Source organism: Bos indicus, chromosome 17 (assembly GCF_029378745.1).
Source record: "Bos indicus isolate NIAB-ARS_2022 breed Sahiwal x Tharparkar chromosome 17, NIAB-ARS_B.indTharparkar_mat_pri_1.0, whole genome shotgun sequence".
NCBI classification, from domain to species: domain Eukaryota; kingdom Metazoa; phylum Chordata; class Mammalia; order Artiodactyla; family Bovidae; genus Bos; species Bos indicus.
The window spans coordinates 57,202,974-57,224,214 of record NC_091776.1 but is presented as its reverse complement, the minus strand read 5'-3'; the positions used below and the strand labels follow the sequence as shown (position 1 = coordinate 57,224,214).

The following is a 21,241-nucleotide window of genomic DNA, read 5'->3' as shown; positions in this document are numbered from 1 at the left end:
ACCAATTCTTCACACAATTAAGGAGACATCTTCACAACTGTTCAAATTGAGTACTATGGTTTTTAGATACCATTGACAAAAACACAGCTGTACCTTAACATCTGTTGAGGAAATACAAATAAATATGCTAACTGGCAAACAACTGACAGATAACTCAGTAGCCACTGGGACAGTCATGCAGTTGAGGAATACGTTCTGTGTAACCCGACACACAAATCTGACACCTCCGGCACATGCACACCATTATTTAAAAAAAAAAAAGCCAAATCTACTAGCAGGAGCACGGCCTCTTGAGTCACCTGGACTTGAGCTGACAGTGCCTCCCACCAGACATCTCTATGACACCTGTCCTGCGGGCCAGAGGGGAGCAGGGAGAAGGAAAGCCCTTGCTCACTCACATCAGAGCCGCTCTGACCAGCAGGACAGAACCAAGGCCTCTTCTGCATCTGGATCAGTGACAGACACTTAGCAGAAGCCACACTCCAGTCAAGGGAGTGGGAACTTTCCTGCTGCCACAGAGGCGTGAGGCCCAGGCGCTCCTCTCTGTGAAACAACTCCTTAACTGCACTTGGAATTAAAATGACCAGAGGGCCCAGCACTGCTGTGCGTAAGTGGACTGAAGGTAAAGCTCAGGCTCCATCACTCTGTCCCTCTTCTAAGACTGACACTCTTGTGTCCTGGGGAAGAGACCCCGGCGGGTCCACTGGAATCTGGCTTTGCTACATTCTGTTCACAGCTTCCCAAATAGAAATTGTATTTCAAGCCAAGGCCAGATGTTTGGCCCATTATTCCACCTACTCCTTTGTCAGGAAGATTTATCCTGCTACAAAGAAAACAAGTAAGACTATGGAGACTGGGTTAGAAAGTCCTGTACGTGAGGAACTCTTTCATTTTCTTGGGGATTGGCAGTGCTAGCACTTGGTATGTCGTGAGGAAACTTCGAAGGGCTTTCCGGCATAAGTGCTTCAGTGATGACAGGACCCGAGGAGCCGTCCAGAACTGGACGTGGCCGTCCCTTGTCCTGAAATGAAACGAAAGACAGACCTAGGAGTTGTCTTTTCACCGTGACAGTTATTAACGTTTCTACTGACTTGCACTGGCAGGAGACTGCAGAGAGTGAAATGCAACCTGGACCTTGGAAATACATGTGAAGGGTGTGGCGCTGAATAATTAAGGCTGCCGAGAGCACTAAGAGAACTCTAGACACCTCCGAGTCCAAAGTGCTATCTCTGGGAGTGCAGGCCTTTATAAATCATTCTATGGCTTCAAATGTAATGGGGCAGAGTGCCACTTACTGCATTACAGATGTTCCCTGTCAGGTGGTCTCTGCCCCAAATGGTTTCCCATATAAATTCTGCATCATCTTAATTTCTGTTTCCTTGCAGACTTGGCCTGTTTGGTAGCATGAATTGTAGATTTTTCATTACATTTAGGTTAAATATTTAAAGTGAATGATAAACTACACTGGCAGAAGTAAATATTAGAATTTTATGTAATCTCAGATTTCCTTACAGCCGTCCTCATAGGCAAGAAAATTCTAGATGCTTTCTTTCCTTAAAAAGCTGCATGGAATACTCAGCAGAAATTGCTACCCATCTGTTCAGCTAACAGATACATACCCTGTGGCAATAACTCCACCATGTGGAAAAAATGTGCAGCAAAGACCATTGGTCATAGGAGCAAATGCAATCGGAGTCTTCAGTTCCAGGGCCCAGATCCTGAGGAGCCTGGAGGAGAATGGGACACGTCAGTAGGCCTGAGGTCAGACCCTGAAGGTGATGGTACAAGTCCTTTCAAGCACTTGGCTCTGAGGCTGCGTAAAGAGGTTTCTCTTCATTACCTGTCATCTGCCACCGTGGCGAGGTACAAGCCTTCGGGGGAGAAGCACACAGATCTCAGGGAGCTGATGTGGACGTCGCTATCATCCATGGGGGGGTTGAGCTGGGTGTGGCTGAGGAGAAGGACACAGGACAGTAGGCGGGCCTGGAGTTTCAGCCACCCTCCACCCTTCAGTGTTCATCCCCAGGCAGGAGGCCAAACTGCCTCGGCCACAAAGAGGTTCCAGACATGTCTTAGATCCTATGTGGAAAACCTGGGGATTTGCAGACTGGGTAAAAGACAACTGGAAACAAGTGCATTTCATAGCTCCAGTGTCTCATGGAGAGGGCTGAAGAGCTACCAACACTCCCCGTGCTAATTTCCTTATGCAAAGTAGGTCAGCCCTCACTTGTATGCCCCAGTACAAACTGAAAGTCTTTTTTAGGCTAAGATACATGATAATTATAGGACTACCTATTATTTGCTTCAGAAAACAACAGAGACAAAGGGGAAAAGGAGACCAAGTTGGTGAGAATATGAAAACTCACTTTGGAAATAACAGTTTCGATAAGAGGATCATTCTGAACCTGTTACTACAGTTATTAGTAAATGGAAAGAAAGAGTCACTGTGAGGTTTCATAATGCTGAATCCAAGCAATACAGTGAGCCTCCGATCACAGGAGACTTGAAGGCACTGGGGGCTCATTTGAGAACTTCACTGACAAACACCGCCACACACCAGTGCCTTAGAATAAGCAGGACCGCACTGGGTCCTGCACCAAGACAGGTTTCTCATCGGTTACCCCATCAGGAAGCTGAAGCAGGGGAGTGGTCCTTACTGGAGTGATCGCAGCCGCTCGCCGGTGTAGGGGTCCCACATGATCACATTGGTATCGTAAGAAGCCGTGACGAGCAAGGCAGAGTCAGGGGAGAAGTCACAAGACACCACACTGCTCTGGTGGCCCTCTAGCTTCCGGATTAACGTGTAGGAACGCATGCTCCACAGAAAGACCTGTGGGAAGAGCAGGTGCCTGGTCACGGTGGAGACAGCACTCAGGACATGACCAGCGAGGGGAAGGTACAGCCCTGCCTCTCCCAGCTCGACAGCCAGGGGAAGCCAAGCTCTCTACCCGCTCTTCCACGTTTCTTCCAGTGTGTGTCATTTGGGCTTAAATAAAGTGACGGGTCTGAATTCTTGAGACGCCTAAGCAAGGGACATGCTCAAGACACTTACTTCAAGGGAGATAAACTGACTGACCTTAGGAAGATGGCTGCCAACATGGCTCAGGGGAGGCATCTGGGTTCTGCTTCTGAGCTCTCTTACCAAGTAGGGCAATGCATGCTGAAGACCTAAGCCAGTGGCTATCTTGCCCTTTCACTTAAAACTAAAAACAGGTGTCAGAGGTGAATTCCAGGGCACCCAACAGAGCCATCTGACACCCCGCTTTGGTTTACAGGACCAGAGAAATCTGCCCCACAGCTGTAGGTCTGACCTAGCTCATTAACTTAAAACTTCTGAGAATCATTAAAAGAATAATTTTTTTCTTTCCTTTAAGAAAACTCTCATTTTCACCTAGTTCCAAACCTCAAATCAATGATTAACCTCCTGGGCTGTACCAAATAGTGGACTCTTAACTTTCCCAAGTCAGTCACAGCAACCAACAGCCCGATGCAGATACAAAACTCAAACGGTTTCCAAACTGTTCCTGGGTTTCCAGTACTTTTCTTATAAGAGATAGGATTTCAGGACAAAGTTCAAGAAGGTTCTATATATTTTATGATTTGAAATGGAAATCCTAATCAGATGGATTCAGATTAGATGGTTCGAAGGAAATATGGATCCAAGTGTGGGTTGCAACTTTTAAAATCTTAGACTTTGAGGGGGAAAGACATTTAAAAAGCACCACTTTCCCATCTTGTGAAGGCAAACGGCCCTCCAGTGGTGCAGCGGGTCCGTGTCACAATGCAAATCAGAAGGCAGGCGTGCAGGAGGGGCCTCAGCGGGCAGTGCGGCTCCCGCTGGGGTGGATCTGCAGGCGAGTTTCAAGGACACTGGCTCGCTTACCCTCCCACACACAGGCCTCCACGTCTCATGGAACTGAAGCAACACAGCATAGGGCACCCCTAGTTTGAGACTCACCGACTTCTCTCCGGCCGCGGAACATAGCATGCTGCAGTCTGGTGAGATGGAGCAGCAGTAAACCCACTGCAGGTGGCCCGATAACACCTGAATCTGTTTACCTGGCAGAGAAGTTGGAGCACACAGTTAGCCAACTCCCTGAACCACAAAGCAGGAAGCCCCAAAACCAGTGGTGTTGGCCCCCCTACCTGCTGTATCCAATGGTTCTCCAGCAGCTGAGCCCACACTCCCCCCTTTTTATTTGGAAGACAGTCGCTTTATAATATTGTGTTGCTTTCTGCCATACATCAACATGAATCTGCCATAGGTATATATATGTCCCCGCCCTCTTGAACCTCCTTCCCACCCCATCCCACCCACTCTGGACTGTCACAGAGCATAGGTTTGAGCTCCCTGAGTCATACAGAAAATTTCCACTGGCTATCTCTTCTACATATGGTAGTGTATCTGTTTCCATGTTACTCTGTCCATTCATCCCACCCTCTCCTCCCCCACTGTGTTCACAAGTCTGTTCTCTGTCTACATCTCCACTGCTGCCCTGCAAATAGGTTTTATCAGTACCATCTTTCTAGATTTGGGCTCCTTTTTTAATGCAGAGACATATGACAAGACTTGTCATTTAAATGCCTGAAACCTATTAACGTGACATTACAATGCCCACAGGAAATCATTACCAACTGCTTCACCAAAATCCACAAGGTCAATGGGATAAGGGCTGGCCACAGATTAGATTGGACACATTCCTTTTATAGCAGACTATTCTTTTCAGGTCCTCCAACCACCTGGATTACTCTGAAGCATCCTCCCAAATTTGAGACCTTCAATTCTGTCATTCATGCTCTGTAATGGCTTCCCCCGGTTACAGGATCCCACTCTCCACACCTCGCCAGAATGAATGGATGAGTAGTGGTGCAGGGTCATTAGGGCCACGTGCTCTGAGGCAGGCAAACTTGGGCTTGAACCCTGGCTCCACTGTCTACTCAGTGCATTATGCTGGGACACTCATTTCATCTCTCCAGGTCTCCATTTTGGGAAAAAATCAAATGCCCATCAACAGAGGAACGGATGGACAAAGGGTAGTAATTCCATCTGTTAAGTCACATGAAATTAAGGAACTAGATTTTCTATGGAGTGTTTAATTTAAAAAAAAAAAAAAGGCAAGATGCAAAAAAATGTAAAAAATGAGATTCCATTTTTGTGAGACAATGACCCCCAAATCCATAAATGGAAACGTGAGTGTCTGAATAGATTATGTAAGTATAGAGAAAAACATGGAAGGAAACGTGGAAGGCTCTTAGCATGGGTGACAGCACTACAGGGGGGATCATGGAGGAATGCAGTTGAGGGGAGGGTGAGACCGCTTAGGGGGAGAAACCCCAACAAGGGGGGGGAATGTCTATGGTCATATATATGCATTTATGAGTTTATGTGTATGTGTGAGTATACATTGGAAATAAAATTTTTTAAAGTCAGTCATGGTTTCTTTAGCTGTAAGAAGTGCACCTGCCCCCGGGTAGGTGTGAGTGAATATATCAAGGCAGGATAGCACGGCAGGGCCGGGTAGAGACACAACTCTAGCCCTTCTCTCCTTGAAAAGCCCTAGTAATTGGCCTAGGCCATTCTGCCCACTCTCGGTCCCCTCCCCCTCCTTCCTTAGGTGGTGGCCAGCTGCCTGTGGACACACATTATAAATGGCGCTGCCTCTGAGCGGTGCTCCCAGTCTGCAGGCCCACCTCGGACCACGCAACTACAAGCTCCAGAGCAACAGGCAGAAGAGGCTCCAGGGCTGTGTGGGTGACGAGGCGCCTCCAGGGAAGGCCACCACACGCACCTCCTTAGTCGTCTGACAAGCTAGCAGGCTTGTTTCTGAGAGGAAAGGGACAGGTAAGCGGGAGCTGCAGTAGTCACGACTCGGACTTTGCACTGTCAGGGGGACAAGTGCGCTCTTCACGGGCCACGTCGCCACTTCCTCTTTCTGCCACCTCCCTCCACACCCACGTCCCTGCCCACATGAGGGAGAAATATCCTGGAAATAAATTCCTCTTCCCTGTGTCACCATTCCAGCTAAGGATCAACACCAGAGATGAATGGAATTCTTCATCAGGCCACTCCTGGATACTGTTCTGCTTAAAGGAGAAATGAACACCCTGCTCCGCCCCACCCCTAGCCTGAGAGAATTCTTCTAACCTAGATTCTTTCTAACTGTATCTCTAACAGGAAGTACCCAACATGGATGATTTCTTCTCAATCACTGGTTCTCAACCCAGGGAGACTGTGGCCCTCCATGTGGAAACCAGGCAATGTCTGGAGACATTTTTGGTTGTTACCACTGGAAAAGGTGCTACTGGCATCTCACGGGTACAGAAGTATACTGCTCCACAATCGAGAACCCAAAGGTTGGCCCATGACAAAGAATTATCTAGCCCAAAGTGCAAGAGTGCCAGAGCTGAGAAAACCTATTCTATACCATGTATTTTCATCAGCGGTGAAAACTGGTTCTTGATGGTCAGAATAATCTTACCTTTTTTATGTACAAAGCATAGATAAGCATTCAGCACCTGAACAGATACACAGTGTATCTCTGTATCTCTGGTATGAAAATCTCCCAGGTAGTTGGGGGGGGAGGTGGTGACTAGGAAAAGTATGTCTAAAAAGTCTCCTTAGGAGGCACTAATAGAAAAAAGGTTAAGAAACACTGTTCTGGATAAAATGACACTGGTCAAGCAGAGAGGGGGGCAAATAAAGAGTATATGGGGGCTTCCAAGTCATCCCTTCACTTCCATACCATGTTTATTCAGATCCCAGATGCGAAGAGTCTTATCCCGAGATGCAGAAACCAAAATCAAACTGCCACTGGGTGTGAAGCTCAGATCTCTCACGACATCCTGGTGGCCGGAAAGATTCAAAAGCAGGAGCCCTAGCGTGAGAGAGCGGGGCACTAAGTCAGGGGGAGAGGAAGCCCTGGTCCTCGGGTCACGGCCACACCCCTCAGTCAACAGGCCGTCCCTGATCAGAATGTGCAAGCGAGCCCTGGGGTCCTTGATCCCAGCCAGAAATGACCTACCTGTCTGTACCTCCCAAATCTTGATCTGCCCATCGTTGAGCCCAGTAGCAAGGATCAGGCAAGAGACATCTGGCACCTGCGGATGGTGGCGAGCCCAGAGTTTCTTGCTGGGTGGAGAAGGCCATGGGCTGAAGGCCAAGCCCCAGACAATCTGCCCACAGTCCAGTGTCTTCTCCTTTGGGCTGCCTCGCCCTTTTGTCTCATTTTTGCTGCTTCGGCTTTTGGCTTCAAACCCTTTAGGGATGCTAGGGAAAGCAGAAGAGTTCTTAATGAATCTGAAACTGCCAAGTTAACCAATCTTTCACTCTGGGGCATCTAAGCCTTTGAAGTTCTAGAAACTACTTTGGTGAATTCTAGCATGACTTTCGGAGAAGGCAATGGCAACCCACTCCAGTACTCTTGTCTGGAAAATCCCATTGGCGGAGGAGCCTGGTAGGCTGCAGTCCATGGGGTCGCTAAGAGTCAGACATGACTGAGCGACTTCACTTTCACTTTTCACTTTCATGCATTGGAGAAGGAAATGGCAACCCACTCCAGTGTTCTTGCCTGGAGAATCCCAGGGACCGGGGAGCCTGGTGGGCTTCCGTCTATGGGGTCGCACAGAGTTGGACACGACTGAAGCGACTTAGCAGCAGCAGCAACATGACTTCTCTTTTTGTTTCTTTTTAGAATGCTTGTAACAGGGACTTCACTGGCCATGGCTCATTCCACTTCTGACAGCCCTGCAGTGGCGTGACCTGCCTTGTGGGAGAACTAGATCACAGATGCTCCAGGGAGTCATTCTCTTCTTTGGAAAGTTTTCCTGGGTTTTGGTGCATGGAAGGAGAGAGACATTCAGTGTTCCTCATGAGAAAGAAAGCATGCTGTAGGTCTGGAACTAGGACAGAACTTAGAGCCTGATTACGCATTTGCTACTCTTCTGCCTTGTAGCATTCCTTTATCTCTAGCTTAGAAAGCACCCTAGGAGCAGAAAAATAAACCCCTTTCTGGACAACAGTTTTCGTGAAAGTGAAGTCGCTCAGTCGTGTCCAACTCTTTTGCGGAGTCACATAACTATAGCCTACTAGGCTCCTCCATCCATGGGATTTTCCAGGCAAGAGTACCGGAGTGGGTTGCCATTTCCTTCTCTAGGGGATTTCTTCCCAATCCAGGGATTGAACCCGGATCTCCTGCATTGTAGGCAGATGCTTTACCGTCTGAGCCACCAGGGAAGCCCAACAGTTTGCTTAATACACGTGATTTCCACCTTCCCTCACTTTGCTCTGATCCATGAGTGGGGCTCTTTCATTTCTTTTCTGATGACTCTTCCAGCCCAGGAACCAGTCAGCAGGGCATCAAGGAAAGAACTCAGAGCTGTTCACAGGTACGCTGACCTCAAAGATCTTGTAGCCCAAGCCTTGCCTTTTACCTTCTACTTATGCTGAAACACAGGCCTAGACAAGCTAAATAAGACTCTGTCCCTAAGAAACAGGGCCCTGCCCACACTCTGCCTCACATAACTCTCAAAGGAACAAGCAATTAAATTGCCCTGCAGTTCAGCCCGCAAACGCAGTTTCTGGTCTGTGGTATACTTTATCAGTGCAAGTACTCAGTCCTGCTTTTCTACCTGACTCTGACCACACTCTTGGATTTATCAAACTGAAGGAATGGTGATGATAAAGCTGGAACTCATTTCCATGAAAAATCCTATAGTCGACGTACATGCAGCTGAACCTCTTTCTGTATTACATTTGTTCCCCAAAAGTTAGGTAAATCATACTTTTGTCAATCACTTGGTTGAAATATATTAAAGAATTTTAACCAAGTTCACCTACAAAACTGGCAGCAAGAGACTGAGGCCAGTGTAGGTTCTTTCAGCTCTGGAAACCCTATTATTCCATAGCAGAAGCTGGCAGGGAGTGCCCAGGTAGGCAGTCTGTTTTGCATATGAAGTCTGCTTGTTTGCCTGCATCTCATCGAGGGTTGCTTAGACCCTCTAGCAGCAGAGCCGACTTGTCCTGATGGAGACATATGCCCCCAAAGCCAAAATATTTACTATCTGGGCCTTTAAAGAAAAGGTTTGCTGACTCCCGGTCTAAATGGCCAAATGTGCTCTGAAAATTTGTCATTCTGACACAACACCTGAGTATGACAGTGAACTTCTTTTCAATGAAGGCCGCCCAGTGCACACGTGGCCCAGACAGGCCGACACATGCACTTCAAAGACCTGCCCGGCTCTGACTTGGGAGCCCGAGTTGGCCATGGAGCTCTGCAGGACAGCTTGGAACCTCCAAAGTTACCTTTTATTTCTTTTATAAAATCCTAACTTCTGTATTTGAATTAAGAGATGCATCTGTAGCTACTTTACTCCAAAGGAATTAAGGCACATTTATATATTAATTCATTTTAACATCATAGATTCTCTAGAACAAGATATTAAAATCTCCATGCTTGGGATAGAGATAACTTTCCCAGGGCCACAGAATTGCAGGCAGAATCAGAGCCAAGTCTTGGGTGTCCCAGCCTAGTGTCCAGCAAATGCCTTGGACTTCAGAGTCTGCAATGAATTCAAAGGGTGAGCTACATGGAAGGTAGGGGGTAGCTGGGGACCCGGGTAGAGTCATTAGAACTTAAATTCATCAAAATTAAAGTGTCTGAAAATGTTATTTCTAAAAGTAGTACATTATTTTGTTAATATCAATTATTTGCTCAATCTTGAAAGCACTGTATGATTTCTTAAGTGTGTAACAATCCTAACAAGAATATAAAGGACTCAGATTTTCTCTTTTAAAGAACTTTTAAAATAACAATTATTTCAAACTATAAAAATAATAGTGGAAAATGGGGAAATTTTGGAGATGAGAAAATTATAAAAATTACCCAGATCCTAATAACAAAGATCCGTCTAGTCAAAGCAATGGTTTTTCTAGTAGTCACATATGGATGTGAGAGTTGGACTATAAAGAAAGCTGAGCACTGAGAATTGCTGCTTGAACTGTGGTGTTGGAGAAGATCTCATGGACTGTAGCCTACCAGACTCCTCCATCCATGGGATTTTCCAGGCAAGAATACTAGAGTGGGTTGCCATTTCCTTCTTCAGGGGAACTTCCCGACCCAGGGACTGAACCCGGGTCTCCCGCACTGTAGGCAGGCACTTTACCGTCTGAGCCACAAGGGAAGCCCAATAACAAAGATCCGTCTAGTCAAAGCTATAGTTTTTCTAGTAGTCATGTATGGATGTGAGAGTTGGACTATAAAGAAAGCTGAGCACTGAGAATTGCTGCTTGAACTGTGGTGTTGGAGAAGACTCTTGAGAGTCCCTTGGATTGCGAGGAGATCCAACCAGTCCATCCTAAAGGAAATCGGCCCTGAATATTCACTGGAAAGACTGATGCTGAAGCTAAAACTCCAACACTTTGGCCACCTGATGCGAAGAACTGACTCATTGGAAAAGACCCTGATGCTGGGGAGGATTGAAGGTGGGAGAAGAAGGGGACGACAGAGGATGAGATGGTTGGATGGCATCACTGACTCAATGGACACGAGTTTGAACAAACTCCAGAAGATGGCGAAGGACAGGGAAGCCTGGCGTGCTACAGTCCATGGGGCCGCAAAGAGTCGGACGCGACTGAACACCACTCTAACCACAGTAAGCACGGTACCATGAATTCTTATTTATGTATATACATGTTTTTCAAAAACAAATTTGGGATCATACTGCATAGAGTTTCATAGCTTGCTTTTCTGAGTAAGCCTTATACTGTAAATATTTCCTCAAGTTATTACTCTTCAAAATATATGGTTTTTCCCTAAAATAAGTAACATGCCATTTAACACGCTAAACAATATTCCCTCCATTATATTAAACAAAAGATACACAAAAAGGGCTAATGCTCAAATTTCTATTTTCCCTAATTAATATGGGAAAGTTATATTTATGTCTAGTAATATACATATCTCCAGTACTCCTGCCTGAAAAATCCCATGGACAGAGGAGCCTGGTAGGCTGCAGTCCATGGGGTCGCTAAGAGTCGGACCTGACTGAGAGACTTCACTTTCACTTTTTATTTTCATGCATTGGAGAAGGAAATGGCAACCCACTCCAGTGTTCTTGCCTGGAGAATCCCAGGGACGGGGGAGCCTGGTGGGCTGCCGTCTATGGGGTTGCACAGAGTCGGACACGACTGAAGCGACTTAGCAAAAAAAAAAAAAAATATATATATATATATATATATATTTGAATACAGAAGTGATTTTCAAAAAAAAAAAAAAAAAAGTGATTTTCAAGGAAATAACAGATTTCCCACTTTATGCTTTTTAAAAAAATTATTTTTCAGACTAAATATACATTATACCCAAATCTGGATATGAAGCTGAATCTCTAGCATTTAGACTGGGGGATTAATAAATAATGAATGATCTTGACATTTTCATTAAACGAGTATAGAAGGAACTGAAAAATGTAATTAAAAAAAAAACAAAAACAAAAAACAGAGCTTCCCTGGTGGCTCAGTGGTAAAAAATCCCCCTTGCCAATGCAGGAGACACGGGTATGATTCCTGATCCAGTAAGGTCCCACATGCTGTGGATCAACTATTGAGCCTGTGCTCTAGAGCCCAGGCACTGTGACTACTGAGCCCACCGTGTGGCACCTATTGAAGCCACAGCAACCCAGGGCCCAGGCTCTGCAACAGGAGCCACAGTAACGAGGAGCCCTCGAGCCACAGCTATAGAGTAGCCCCCGCTCGCCACAACTAGCGGAAAGTCTGCACAGCAATGAAGACCAAACACAACTGTAAATAAATAAACATTAAAAAAAAAAGCCTACATGCAATCTTCGATGGCTGCAAAAATATCAGATGGCAATGCCATAATTTCCTTAACCATTCTTGTTACCAGATTTTAAGCTATTTCTGACTTTTAACTATCATATGATTAATTTCATATTGAAAAGCAGTGTAAGTAATACATGACCTCCCATTTACAGCAACATGGGTGAACCTAGAGGCTGTCATACTGAGTGAAGTAAGTTAGAGAAAAACAAATAACACATTATAGCACTTATATGTAGAATCTAAAAAAAAAAAAGGTACAGATGTACTTATTTTACAAAACAGAGCTGCAGATGTAGAAAATAATGTTATGGTTAAGGGGAAAAAAGGGGAGGGATAAACTGGGAGACTGGGATTGACATATACGCATTTGCCGCTGCTAAGTCGCTTCAGTCGTGTCCGACTCTGTGCGACCCCATGGACTGCAGCCCACCAGGCTTCTCCGTCCCTGGGATTCTCCAGGCAAGAACACTGGAATGGGCTGCCATTTCCTTCTGCAATGCATGAAAGTGGAAAGTGAAAGCGAAGTCGCTCAGTCGTGTCTGACTCTTAGCGACCCCATGGACTGCAGCCTACCAGGCTCCTCCATCCATGGGATTTTCCGGGCAACAGTACTGCAGTGGGTTGCCATTGCCTTCTCCATATATGCATTACTATATATAAAATAGATAATGAATAAGGACCAACTATACAGCACAGAGAACTCTATATTCAATATTCCATAATCACCTATATGGGAAAAAATTTAAAAAAGAGTGGATAAATGTGTACGTATAACTGATTCACTCTGCTGTACAGCAGAAAATAATACAACATTGTAGATCAACTATATGCCAATAAAATTTTTTTTAAAAACAAATAAATAGATGACCTCATTTCTGAGATTTTTTGATTGCAGGAAGAACAGTTTTAAGATTGTTGAAATGGCCTTCCTTCCAGAAAATGCACAAATGTACACCCCTCAACCCCTGCAGCGTGCAAAGTACTCATCTCAGCAAATTTGCATCAGCATTACCTATTATCAAGGCAACAAGCTTCAGACTGGACTTATGAAAAACTTTAATATGCAACTTTTAAAATGCTTAAAGCAAAACAAATGAGACCTTCAAGGGCAGGGGCCATGTTTAATATATTTCAGAATTCTCAGCCCTTGGCTCCTGGTCAGGCAAGGAAGATTTGCAAAAAATGCTGGCTGAATAAATAAATACAGACATAGAGTTGCCCTGGGACAAATGAAAAAAATGCAGATGCTAGGCCATCTGACTGGGAGCTCACAGCCTTCAAACACTGAGACTTGTCCAGCGCAGAGAAAGAAAAGCTAGTTAATATCAGAAACAACTTAGTTGATAACAAAAAAGGCAACTAGCCAATTTTAAAATGGACAAAGGATCTGAATAGACATTTCTCCCAAAAAGATAGGCAAAGGGCCAGTAAGCACATGGAGGGGGAGGGCTGTGAGGGGCGGGGAGGCACAAGATCAGCAGTCAATAGGGAAATGCAAATCAAAGCCACAATGAGATGCCACTTCACACCCACTCCGATGGCCATGCTGCAAGTGTTGGTGAGGATGTGGGAAGTCTGGGAATCTCCAGCACTGCTGCCGGGATTATAAAATGGTACAACCACTCTGGAAAACAGCCTGACACGCCCTCAAATGGTTAAACGTACATGCAAACATACATCCACACAAGATACGAAAACATATCCACACACGAACCAGTACGGAAGTGTTCGCAGCAGCATTATTTCTAATAGCCAGAAAGTGAAAACAACCTAAGTGCTCACCAGCTGATAAACTTATAAAACAAAATGTGATGTCTCCATAAAATGGAATATCATTTGGCAATAAAGGGAAATTAAGTCACGGAGCATGCTAAAACACAGATAACCATGAAAATAGTCCCCTAAGTGAAAGAAGCCAGTCAGAAGATGACAACATACGATTCAATTCATATGAAATGCCTAGAACAGGCAAATCTTTAAAGACAGAAAGTAGATTAGAAGCTGGTCAGGGATGGATAGGAGAAAGGTATTAAAGAATGATGGGTTTCTTTTGGGGGTGACAAAAACGTTCTAAGATTGGTCATGATGATGGATGCACAACTCTGTAAATATACTGAAGTCACTTAACTGTACACTTTAAATGGGAAAATTGTATAGTATGTAAACTATACCTCAGTAAAGCTGTTAGAAAAAAAAACACTTGGGGCTATCAACAGAATGAGGTTTCACAGGTACAGGATGAAGGACCCTGGAAACCCCGATGATCAATTTCTGAACTGGTCGGCCAGCTTCCCTCTTCTGCTCTTGGGCAGGATGTCATTTGGGAAAGTTCCCCAGGACATCCGCATTCCTTTGGGTGTGAAAGAACTTACAACTGCTCCTCCAGCGGCCAGGGGATCAGCTTCACAATGCAGTGTCCTTGAGACCAGGCAAACCAGGAACCATCCGGGGAGAAGGCAACGCTCCACGTTTCACAGCTCGACTTCCAATCAAACTGGTGGGGGCGCCCGGGCTTGAGTTCGGCCAGCAGCAGCGGCTCCTCTGGGGCAGGAGATAGCATACTTCAAGAAGGCACCCGTGCCTCACCGGAAAGGGCAGAGCCCAGTCCCCCAGCACCTTGCTGACTCAGACACAGGAAAGCAGAGGTCGTCCCCTGGCAAAAAGTGACAGTCTGGATTCCGGGAGGGAGTTGTCATTTAAATGACCCAGGGCAATAACAGTAGCCACAGGCCAAATTCCAGTGGGGTTACTCAGTTCTGGCACTGCTGGTTAACCATGACTCAGAGTAACCTTTGTCAGGGTGAACCCAGTGAAGGGGGGCCTCGTTTTCCCATGAAAGCCCAAAGAGGAAGAAAGGAGACATGCCAGGCAAGGATTGAGCTAGAAGGTACTAATCAGGAGGCCTTCAGATGTACTTAAGTTCTCTCCCGAAAGGAGTATTTGAAACACAGGCTTCCCCTCACTTGCCAGCATCCCTCCCATCACCAAGGCTAACACTGGCCCTGCTCACCACCTCTTGATCTGCCCTCCTCTTCCATCTCCTTTCTGTTCTGGCTTAAATCTTCATCCCATCTTGCCCATATTTTTTACAAGATTCATGTTTTCCCTGCCTCTAGGGACCCTGCTAAAACTGAAACACATATTACATCACAACATTTCTTTCAAATACATTCCAAGGCACCCACTTACCTACCACTAAAGGCAACCTTCCTCCCCACCCCACTGGCCCCAGCCTCCCTTTTCCGGTCCATACCGCGTGCCAGCCACACACGTCTCCTTGTCATGCCCCAAGTAGCTCATTCGAGTTCACACCTGGACTCATATTCTGCTTATGAGAATCCCACTGAGATTAGCAACTGAGAAGCGTACCCAGATCTCACACTATCAAAGCGGAAATAAGTCCTACCCTGTTTATTGCACTGCTCTCCTGTAGTTATCAATTCCCTCTGCCCCAACCCCATCTCCAGCTCGGGATTTATACAGCCTCCTTCAAACACCAAGCCAATTCAATCCTTGTTTCTCGGGGTGAAGGGTGGGGGCTGGACTGGTGCTTCTTCATTGACTTGAAGGGCAGTCCCTAATTCAACTCCATCCTCTGACAGAAGATTCTCAATGGCTGACAAAGTCTTTAAGTTCAAGGCCTTCAGAACTGATCCTCTGATTGCAATACATATGAATACAAAAACTGGCTTCCATCCTGAATGAGGTCACTGTCTGATGAGTATGTTCCACTTTAGCAGTTTTGAGACTGACCCTTTTATAGCTGTTACCAGATAGATACTAATTTAACAGCTCCTGTTTTGTGTATTTTAGGACATATCTCTATATGTCTTCTCGTAGTTTGACCTTGTTAAAATCAGGATGTGTCAAGTGATGACTTCTCATAGTTTAATAGGCAGTATTTTTTCAGTGATACATATGGCAATACAATCCATGATCTCTTAGATTCAATAAATCAGATAGTAAACATGCAAATATGTATATAATATTATGTGTGCATATATATAATATTTCCTGACGTATGCATTATAGGAAAATACAGGGGTACATCTTATTTACATGGATATATTTTGCTGAAAATTCTCTTTAAATAGAATTTTAATAAATTATATCAAGACTTTGTGGCTTTGCTATTTAAAGAAAATTTTTAAAGTTTCCTTTGTAAAGAGAATATTCATTCCCTGAGGTTCTATGTGGAAATCTAGGTCTGTCTAAACTGGCATTTGTACAGGCCTAGGTAATTCCTCCTAGAAATTTGTATTTTTGTATATGTGACCCTTTCACTTATACAATTACTTGTGTAATCGAGCATTCTCCTCTGGATGTGAATATTTGCATGGTAGGACATTATTTTATATTTCAAATCGAAAACAAGACTCAATGTTAGGCAGCAATCCTGTGGTGTTTTCTTTATTCTCATTATTTCTAGGTATCTTAAGGTAACAAGGCCCTACCCTGTCAACGCCTCCTTCATGTAATCCAGTTCTCAGCTGGGGGCACTTCTGTCCCTTGGGGACATGTGGCAATATCTGGAAATATTTTGGTTGTCCCAACTGGGGGTGGTGGTGCTGCTGCTGCTGCTAAGTTGCCTCAGTTGTGTCTGACCCTGTGCAACTCCATAGACGGCAGCCCACCAGGCTCCCCCGTCCCTGGGATTCTCCAGGCAAGAACACTGGAGTGGTTGCCATTTCCTTCTCCAACGCATGAAAGTGAAAACTGAAACTGAAGTCGCTCAGTAAAGAAAATTTTCTTGTCCAACTCTTAGCGACTCCATGGACTGCAGCCTACCAGGCTCCTCCGTCCATGGGATTTTCCAGGCAAGAGTACTGACCGGAGCAGGTTGCCACTGCCTTCTCCGGGAGGTGCTGCTCCTAGTATCGAATGGGAGGAGGCCAGGGACGCTGCTAAACATCTTACAGCACACAGGACGACTGCCCCCAACTCCCACAAGAAAAAAATTATTTTGCTTAAAACGTCAATGGAATGGTGTTGAGGCTGAGAAACCAGAGTAGTCAAATATTAAATGACATTGACCTGGAGGTACATTTTTATCACCTGACTTTATTCCATCTTGGTAACAGCCACACTTGGTTCACTTCCTCCAGGATATGCATGTCATCCATCCTTTCAACGCCACGCAGGCTCCACACAATATGAAAAGGGGTCGTCCCCGACTTCTCTCTTTTCTTGACCTCCCAATCCAGACCCATGAACAAGTTCTATCGAGCCTGCTCCCAAAAGACTTGGCAAACCTAACTTCCCTCCACCTCATGGCTGTTTATTCTCAACTATGTAACACCATCTCATCAGCATCAGCTCATCTATCCAACATTATCTCTAAGCAGCTTCCGACTGCTCTCCTAGCCCCCTCTCTGGCCCCCACCACCTATTCTCCTCACCTCTCAGTGATCAGTTTCAATCCATCTCATAATAAAAACCTCACCCTGCCCTAGAAGTCCTGCACATAGGCCTTTTCTCACCCCTTGGTGGTGCTAAATTAGTTCCAACCTCAGGGCCATTGCACCAGCTATTCTCTTCACCGTAGAATATGTGAAGAGAGAGAGCCCTAAGAAAGGCTCCTTAGAGAGCCCTTCTCTGATTCCAAGTTAAGGTTCTTCAAAACTTCTCACTTTATTTTCTTTACAGCACAAACACCATTGTGATCATTATCTGTCACCTTCCAACTAGGACATCAATGCCACAGAGTCAGGACCTTGTATGTTTATCTCCAGTGCCTAGCAGAGTTCCTGGCAGAGAGCAGGCCATCAGTAAATATTTGTGGAATAAATATACATGGTATCTGTCTATAATATACATGAAATGAAGTCCCTTAGACTGTTATGATGCCTTTGCCAAAAATTTAACATGAAATGCTTCTTAAACATAAGCCATATCCAGATTTCACACTCTATTTCTGTCATTTGGGGATTTAATCTCTTGCTATCTTAGGCTCGGGAATTCAAAGACTAAAATAAGGAGGAAAAAAAAAAAAAAATGAAGGAACTATGAAGATTCTGAAAGGGAGTCTGGGCCCAAACTAAACTTGGCAGCTGGAAGAGAAAGCCATAATTAGTGCAGAACTTAAAAAAAAAAAAACAACAACAAAACAAAAAACCCAGAGGCAAGAGGATCCAGCTTCATCTGGGATTGTACCTGCCCTGGACCTTCTTGGTGAAAAGGCCTATGGATCCGAGTTTTCTAACTAAACATTGGGATGTGTTTGGATAATCAGGCAGAGTAGAAAAATACGTACCATGGGCCTCTTCTGTGGGAGGAGATTTGCCTGTACACAGAGACAGAAGCTATGAAGGACTCTAGCTGGCAGGAAGCTTTACGATTTATCCTGCCTTGGGATCTTTACATTAGCTGTTCCATCATCCTAGAAAACTCTGCCTGGCTGGCCCCAGATCCGTGTCAACGTCTGAGAGACCTTCCTGGCCTCACTACCCAAAGTGGCCTAGTGACTTGCGTTCACTGCACTGAATTTTCCTTTTAACCGTCACTCACCCATCTTCTCTTGATTGCTTGTTTTTAGGTGACTGTAGTTTCTCTCTTCCCTATCCTCACTTCAAATTGTTCACTGCTATCAGGCTGCACTGTCCCATTCAGTAGCCACTAGCCACATGTGGTTACTAACCTTCTGAAATGTGGCAAGTCCCAATTAAGATGGGTTGTTAGCTACAGAATACATGCTTTATTTTGAAGATTCAGTACAAAAACAAAAATCTAAAAATGTTCAGTAATTTACCAAGATTATATGTTGAGATGACATTTTAGATATGCTGGATTGACAAACATTTAATTTTAAGGTTAAATCCACCTGTTTCACTTTTTTTAACACCGCTACTAAAATATTTCAAATTGCATATGTGGCTTGAGGTTATAGTTCTCTCAGCCAGCGCCGGCCTAGAGAGTGCCTGACATACAGTAGTTACTCAATAAATATTTCAACGTATAAATGCATTCTAACCACTGCTCTGAAGATATCTACTGTTGCCCATTGTAATCCCATCACAATGGCCTTTATTCAGGTTCAAAAGAACATAAAACTGACCTTTTTTTAAAACAGTAGCTTGGCAGCTCTCAGTAGCTCAGCCCACACCCCAAAACACAGTCATCAATCATTAGGAAAAATCCAGAACTGGAAACAGATTCCTGCTAAAAAGGGAGACTAGCTCCAGATCACTGTCAGATATAAACTAAAAGGAGTCAATGGAAATGACAGCGGAAGCTAGAAAAAGATTCACATAAGATTTCAGGCAAACACTAGAGGCCATTTAACAAGAGTTCTATGGGTAACACACTCACTGAAAAGAAAGCCCTTATCTAGATGGGAAAGTAGAGAGAGCTACCTCTACACCTGGTATTGAACGCCTGACTCCAGCAAACAAAGAAATGTCATTTTCCAAATTAAAAAGTTACACCACCCTGGGGGAATCCCCTGATTTCAACCCACCCACCCACCAGTAATCCCTATTCCATCCAAGGAGTCAGGGAAACATAAAAACACCCACAATCATAATCTTCCAGACCAGAATGAAGCTTGCACTTCACTGGAAGAATACAAAGAGGTTCTGGAACAAATTCTGAGTCCAGGCCTTGACCCCTTCAGAGAAATTTCCCCTAGGGAAACTGCCTTTAAGCAAGGGAGTATATTCAAGAGTTGGGACTCCCAGAATAAACCACAAGCCCACCCCAAATTTCTATATTAGTGGGGTTTAGAGGCAAAGTGGTTGGAAAGATTCTGAAGCACGCGCCTTGAGGTTTGGCCTTAGCACAAGCACACCATTCCCCCTGAGGCTTATTAAGTTCATTTGGGCTGACCCTCCAAGTGCTTCCAATATTCTCTGACTTCCACACCATTTTCTGATACAGCTGTTAACAAGGATAAAGGCAAGTACCTCACTCATCGGTGTATCCTAACTTGTCCCCCCATCTATGTCACCAGGCTCGCAATATGGGTTTTCAAATGGAATTCCAGACCCGATTTTCATGCGCAGGCAAGTTTGAGAAGCTCCCAACCGCCCGCTAAGGCAGATACTATTATTAGCCCATTTTGCAGATACAAAAGAGACTTGTGTTAAATGGCTCGTCCACGATCACACAGCTTCTATGGGGCAGAGCGGACTCCCACCCAGACCTCGAGTGCGTCACATGACAGCTGGGCACCCACCTCCTCTCGGGAATCAAAACACCCACACCTCAGAGGGCCTGGCGTCCCAACCGGGCGGTGGCGTCTGGCCCCAGGCGCCCCCCCAACTGTCCCGGGGGTGGGGATCCCTGCTGCACAGAGGCCCGTAGTCCCCGGGTCCGGCGGGGAAACGGGAGAGGTTGGAGACGGTGTGGGGGCCGTTGACAGCGAAAGTGAAACAAAGCTCAGCGCCGGGCGTGCACCTCGCCGCCGGCCGACGCGGTCGTCCCAGGCCCGGTGGCCCATGCCACCCCACCCCCGCGGACCGTTCCCGGGCGAGCCTGCACCCCCCACCCCGAGGGGAACGGGCCCTGCCCCGCCGGCGGGGAACGCGCGCTGCGGCCCGACTCACCTCCGGCCTCCATGGAGGACGCGCGCGGCCTCGCGGCAGGCGGCGGGCGCCTCAGCCCCCCGGGCCGCCGGCCCTCATGCCGCCCCCACGCAGCCCGCCCCCGCCCCGGCCCCGCCGCCGCCGCGCCCGCCGCCACCCGGAGAGGCCATCAGCTGCTTCCCGTCACATGGCGGCGGGCGCGGGCGGGGACGCGCGGGGGGCGGGGCCGGGGCACGCAGGGGAGAAGCCGGGAGCCCGGCTGCTGGCCACGCGGGGCGGGCAGGTGGACCCTGGGGGCCCGGGGGAGGCGAGGGCTGAGGGGGAGTCGGGGATGTGGGGGCAGGTGGCCTCGGGCAAGATCGAGCTTGGATGGAGGGGCAGCAGGGCTGATAAGGAGATGGGGAGGGTGGTGGGCAGAAGAACCTGGGGTTTGGAGGAGCCTGGACCAGGGGAAAGTGGGGGCGGGGCGGCGTAAAACCCAGGGGTGGGGGTGGGGCTCGGAGGAAAACGGGGGTGGGTGCGGACAGGAAGTAATCCCGGGCGAGGGTGGTACTGAGGGAAAAACCGGCGTGGGAGGCGGGCAGGTGAGGCCCGCAGAATAAAAAGGGAGCGGTGGGGGGTATTCGGAGAGCTTGGCTGAAGGGAAACCGGGGCCGGCAGGGCACGGTGGTGGGAGAACCCAGGGGCAGAGGGAACGCCTGTGGTAAAGCTGAGAGGAGCGGGGCTCGGGTGAAGAGGAGGCGGGGGCTGGGGTAGAAATCCGGGTTGGGGGAGAGATGGGTCAAACGGAGTGGGGAGGACTATAAGGGCCAGATAAGGACCAGAGATGGAGGGAGGAGGTGTGGGTTAAAAAAGGGATGCGGTGGAGCTGAGGGAAAAACGA

At 46.6% G+C, this 21,241-nt stretch overlaps 1 protein-coding gene across 3 annotated transcripts; it reads right to left on the bottom strand.

Moving 5' to 3' along the window:
* Positions 1–40: 40 nt before the first annotated feature.
* WSB2 (WD repeat and SOCS box containing 2) lies at positions 41–20,531 on the bottom strand. 3 transcript variants are annotated; one of them, XM_070769591.1, is made up of 9 exons: positions 20,380–20,531; positions 14,209–14,377; positions 7,023–7,267; positions 6,744–6,875; positions 3,959–4,059; positions 2,658–2,830; positions 1,841–1,951; positions 1,620–1,727; positions 41–1,021 (listed from the first exon to the last, which is right to left on the bottom strand). In XM_070769591.1, the coding sequence occupies exons 1-9, from the start codon at positions 20,390–20,392 to the stop codon at positions 859–861; spliced, it is 1,215 nt and encodes a 404-aa protein (XP_070625692.1). In that variant the 5' UTR covers positions 20,393–20,531; the 3' UTR covers positions 41–858. The 3 variants fall into 3 exon arrangements, with proteins under 3 accessions (XP_070625692.1, XP_070625693.1, XP_019832908.1); XM_070769592.1 differs by lacking the exon at positions 6,744–6,875; XM_019977349.2 differs by lacking the exon at positions 20,380–20,531 and having other exon boundaries at positions 14,209–14,411.
* Positions 20,532–21,241: the final 710 nt, after the last annotated feature.